We start from the raw sequence: 5,579 nt of genomic DNA on the forward strand, positions 1-5,579 counted from the left end.
GCGAGCGGGAATCCGACATGGTGGTTGTTGGAATGGAAGCTTGATATTGGTGGTTGTGAGTTGTGTTTGATAGAGGAGGGAATGTTGTTTCCAGCGTGGCTGGTTTGAAGTGTTGAAAGAGACGAAGGTTGAGTTGAATGTTATCTTGATGAAGCAAATCAAATGGTTCAACGTAACAATACGTTTTACTTCTGCTTATGGCTTCTCCTTTTTTAGGTTTTTTTTTATTATTATTTTGTGGAAGAGAGATGTTTAAGAGAGTGAGGTGCTATGAAGCTTCGTATACACGGCGTGTATCCGTGTCGGACACCGACACGCGTACGACATGTATCAGACACGTTTTTAAAGTGTCTAACAAAAAAAAATTTAATTGTTACTGACACGGATATGACACCTTAATTCAAATAAAGGACACGATCCAATTCAGAAAATTCCAGATTTTTTTTATAAAAAAAAACCAACTAATTTTTTTTCAAAATTTTAAAAATAAATAGGTTTTTTAGCTTTCATATTTCACTTTTTTTACTATAAAAACAACATAATTAGGATTCCTTATTTTTTTTTATATTTCAGCTTTACTGGGTGTAGGTGATTATTTGCATATGAGGTGTGCTGCCCATGTCTTGAACTTGGTAGTGAGAGATGGTGAAAAAGAACATGAAGGGTCTATTGAATCAGTTCGCACTGCTGTTAGGTTTGTAAGGTCTTCTCCACAAAGAGCTATGAAGTTTAAGGAGTGTGTTGAACTTGCGGGCATAACTTGTAAAAAAAAACTTTGTCTTGATGTTTCTACAAGGTGGAATTCCACTTACCTAATGTTGGATGCTGCTGAAAAGTTTGAAGCTGCATTTGACAATATGATTGATGAGGATCCTGGATACATCGAATATTTTGACCTCCTTACCGGTCCACCCGGTTCTCAGGATTGGAAAAAAGTTAGGGCTTTTGTGGTTTTCTTACAAACCTTCTATGAGGCAACCAAAGTGTTTTCAACTTCGCAAGAAGTGTCCTTGCATTTAGCTTTTCATAACTTGTCTTCAATTTTGTGTGAGCTTCAAGAAGCTTCATTTAACTTGAATTCTTATGTGGCTCCAATGATTTCACATATGAAGGTTAAATATGATAAGTATTGGGGGGATGTGGGAAAAGTGAATCATTTTCTTTACTATGGAGTGATCTTTGATCCTAGGTTTAAGTTTAACTATATTGAGTGGTCTTTTAATGATATGTATGGGCATTCTAGTGACCTTGCCAAGAAAAATATTGAATGTGTCAAAACTAGTTTGTTTAAACTATATAATTGGCATAAATCTGATCATGATAAGAATGTTGGGGCTAGTCCTTTAAGTGCACCAGGGAGCACTTCCCTTGGAGAAGCATCTTCCCAACCAAAAGAACCATCACCTTTTACAAGGGCTAATGCTTTTAAGAAACATCTGAAGGAAAAAGACACAATTGAAAATGAAAATGAACTAGAGAAGTACTTAGGTGACCCTTGTTGCGGGGAGGGGGAAAATTTTAGTATTCTTAATTGGTGGAAGGAAAATTGCACCCGTTATCCTATATTAGCAACCTTGGTTCGGGATGTGTTGGCAACACCTGTTTCTAGTGTAGCCTCAGAAAGTGCTTTTAGCACGGGGGGGAGGATTTTAGATATCTATAGGAGCTCTTTGAGTCCAGATATGGTCGAAGCGCTTATATGTACTCAAAACTGGTTGAAGCCTTCTGACAATGATCTAAATGTCCTTAATATGACTGAAGAATATGAGATTAGTGAATCAATTGTTTCAGGTACGTTATTAATGAAAACTTTGTCTCTTTTAACATTATTTTAAATATTTGTTAAAATTAAGCCTCTTGCTATATGTTTAACGTATGTTTAAACAACTTGTAGAGTTTCAAGTAGCTACTGGTGGAGCAGCTGCTCCTACACAGGCTGGGCCTGTTTAATTCTCGCCTAGGTATGAAAAATATAGTTTTGTTTTATGTCTTACATTGGTTTAACTATACTGATTTGATTTGATTTGCAGCTGTGAATTTTTGAATATTTTGGAGTCACTTTGTGATTCAATAAGACAAGCCTTTCTTTTTTGGAGTCATTTTTTGAAACTAAGGATGAAACCGTTTCAGTAGCTACTGCGTTTGCTGGTCATCAGGAAGGTAATGCCTCTGCAACACATCTTCACTTCACTGCAATGATTCTGATAAGGTCAATTTAGTTAATAGAATTTTAAGCAGTAGCATGCCATTCATGTTCGTATATCTAGTTTAAGTTTATATAAGAGAGATTTGTATTACTTTTTATGATTGATTTATATTTTATGGTTACGTTCCAGTTACATGATAGATATGAATATTCTTTTAGAAACCAAAGTTCTCTGGTTGCAGGGTTGGGACAAGCATACTTCTGTTTCTGCTCTTGAACATAGAATGAAGGATGCCAGAAGGTAACAGATGCCATCATGAGAACTCATTCTAACTTTGACAATATTGAAACTGTGGTACTAATTACAGTGTGTTTCTGTAGGCCTACTTCCATGGGTGCCCCAAAACATGATGCATTGGGTTTTACTCATATTTTTAAAGCTCAGCCTCTTGATAAGGTAATGAAACATTGCTTACAAATTTTGGTAAGATAGCATGGAATATTAATAACAGTGCATTTTGAATAAATCCAATTATGGATGAGTTATCATTTTAACATTTCTTATTTTAACCATGTTTTCTCCATTTAAAATTGTTTATTCAATGTTAGACTTCAATGATAAATGTAACAAAGTTTGCATTGTTTATTATCTCATTCAGACTAGTTTACATTCAATTGTAGACTTATTAATGCCAATATTCTCTTCTAGAAAGGTATTCTGATAGGGACTTGGGTACTATGGGGTGTGTCCAATCCCCACATCAAGTAATATGTGATGTTCAATAGAGTATTTAAGTGATTTGGTTCTCCCCCAAGTGCTTGGGTACTTATCAAAGGGTTCAAAAGAAAATATATTAAATTCTTTTCGTCCGAACCAAGAGGTAATATATATTTAAGTATATTGAAGTGTCTGAGCTCTGAAGAACATGAATTTTGTCTAGCCCTATTCCTCAGCCTGTTCTTTCATATCTTTGTTCTTGTTGTGTTTAATTTATTTCTATTCTTTAGTGATACACAATGTATGATAAATTTCATCACCTAGCTGACACAAATGATGCAGGAGAAGGCTTTTACTTTTGGGGCAAAGAAAATATATCCTAACTTTTTTGTTAGCTTAGTCAGTATCCTAACTTGTTAGCTTAATCACCAAACCTGGACTTGTAGGTGTTTGGAAATGGGCATCCTTGAGTCATTGCTATTTTAAATCTGATTGTACTAGGGTTGCACTAACCACAGACTGTTGGAATTTGATACTAATAGACTAACTAGTAATGATTTGTACATTTTGTTCTTGCAGGTAATTCCTTTTCTTGTAGGTTGTCCGGCATGTTTAAGAAACTTTCTGAATCTATTCTGCGAGCTTACATGCTCTCCAGATCAGAGTTTATTTATCAATGTGACTTCAGTAGACAAGGTAAGATCAATCACATTCCTTTCAATTTTTATTTAATTTCTTGACTATTCTACATGGAATTCTGTTATTTATCACTTATCACTAATGGTAGCACACTGTATTCTCATAATCAGGAGAAGGAGGAGAACCTCCCAATGCACCAGGTTCATAACTGAATGCTATTTCTTCATTATGAACACATGTTTGAGAGTTATTTTCCCTTTTTTCCCCTTCCTTATGCATCTTTGTTTGTCCAATTCTGACTGTGTTCTGATTGGTGGTTTTGATTCTAAGATTATTGAAGATGTTTCACAAAACAGAAACGAAGTGCGACTCTCTGCCGTGCAAGGATACATGTCAAATTTTTACAGGTCACTGCTCATGTCTGACTTCATGTTTACAAATTTGATCAGGAAGTATGGATTGTATGTAGCTAGAAACCCAAATGTGGTCTTGGCTTCATCTTTGGCCATAGTTATTCTACTTTGTTTAGGTCTAATCAGATTAAAGGTTGAGACACGGCCTGAAATATTTTGATGAATGTGTAAGTTTAAGCCATTGCTGTCAGGTTGATGCAATTCGTGCTAATCATTCTGGCTTGATGGTATCTCTACAAGACATTTGTATGAAGCCATTAGACACAAATTGTGCCACTCAAAGCATCCTGCAGGTATTATTGATTTTCAGGCAGAGAACTTAATTTCATTATTATTATTGTAATAAATTTGCATGATTTATCTTCTTTTGATTAGCAATTTGTCTCTTCCTAATTGACAGTACTTCAAAATGGATCCCGACAATTTCGACAATTATGGTGGAGTTGATCATCTCAGTTACTGTTTTGAGGTAGCAAACGTTAACTTCACATCATGAAGTTGGTCGTGGTAGTTGGCCCACCATTTGAAATACCTTTGTCGATGCATTTGCTCTTTATTTCAATATGATATAATAACATTTTGCTGTTGGTACTGGTAGCACACTTGCCCAGTGATTGATGTGAATGTTTGATAAATGCATAATTTGCTATTATTACCTGTTTGTCCTTGGTTTAAGATCAAAGTAACTTTTATGGCTTTAAGAGCAATGTCCCTTTATATATCAGTAAATGAATGGAGATAGAAGGAAATCATGCAATTCATGAAAATAATAATGAGAGTTTAGGCTAATTTTATATGACCAACACAATTGCTGATCATTGTTCAGGTAAGCAATTCGATACGGATCTCACCCCAAGAAAGGCATCTCTAAAGACTATGATTCAGGAAGAGCTAACAAAACTAGCTGATGAAGATGAAGAGGATTCTGAAAATGATGAAACTCATACTAGTGGCAAAGAAATTGAAGCATGACTGATGACTCGGCGTTTATCCAAGTATACCTTTTGACTAGTTATATATTTTGTACATTTTGTAGAGTAGAAATTGGTGTAACATGTTAATCTTAACATCCATAGAAGCTATACGAGACACAAGCCAGTGTTTTGAATATTTTGTGTTGGCTTTTGTTGTGCCATCATTATGCAGTCTCTTGGTTACACCTGAAAAATATGTATATAACTGATCAATATTATATGTCTAGTTTAATGAATACTATTATATATGTGAAGTTGTTGCCTTTGTATTCACATTATAGCATGATAACAAATTGTTCTGAACCCTATTGGAAGGATTTTCAACCTTTAGTATTTTTCTATTTTGCTATTACAGTGTTTTGCAAGCAATAATGGATATTAATGAATATTAAAAGTGTTTTGCAAGCAATAATGGAGAATATTTAATAAGTGAAATATCCATGGATTAATCCACTTGTGTTGGGTTTATTTTGGAATGAGCTCAATTATTTTTAAAACCGAATAAACCGCATTATGAAACCGAACCGAACAAAACCGAAACCGAAAATAACCGAATTGCAAACCGGTCGGTTTTGGTTATGTTTTTTCCAACCGATGGTTAGGTCGGATTGGGAATTTGGGCCCGAAAACCGATCCAACCCAACCGATGTCCACCCCTAGTTGAAAGGGGGTGGCAGTTTGTGATGTAA

The 5,579-nt window shown here is 35.1% G+C and overlaps 1 protein-coding gene and 1 long non-coding RNA gene across 2 annotated transcripts; both read left to right on the top strand.

The window, feature by feature from the left end:
• Positions 1-578: 578 nt before the first annotated feature.
• Positions 579-2,136, top strand: LOC127117670 (zinc finger BED domain-containing protein RICESLEEPER 2-like). Its single transcript, XM_051047758.1, has 3 exons — positions 579-1,791; positions 1,895-1,961; positions 2,031-2,136. Exons 1-2 carry the CDS (start codon positions 603-605, stop codon positions 1,948-1,950), a joined length of 1,245 nt encoding a protein of 414 aa, XP_050903715.1. The 5' UTR covers positions 579-602; the 3' UTR covers positions 1,951-1,961; positions 2,031-2,136.
• Positions 2,137-3,638: 1,502 nt separating this feature from the next.
• LOC127117671 (uncharacterized) lies at positions 3,639-4,966 on the top strand. The gene is made up of 5 exons (XR_007802019.1): positions 3,639-3,703; positions 3,834-3,910; positions 3,953-4,209; positions 4,317-4,385; positions 4,743-4,966. It is a non-coding gene; the product is annotated as an uncharacterized LOC127117671 (long non-coding RNA).
• Positions 4,967-5,579: the final 613 nt, after the last annotated feature.

This window comes from Lathyrus oleraceus, chromosome 2, assembly GCF_024323335.1.
Source record: "Lathyrus oleraceus cultivar Zhongwan6 chromosome 2, CAAS_Psat_ZW6_1.0, whole genome shotgun sequence".
NCBI lineage: Eukaryota > Viridiplantae > Streptophyta > Magnoliopsida > Fabales > Fabaceae > Lathyrus > Lathyrus oleraceus.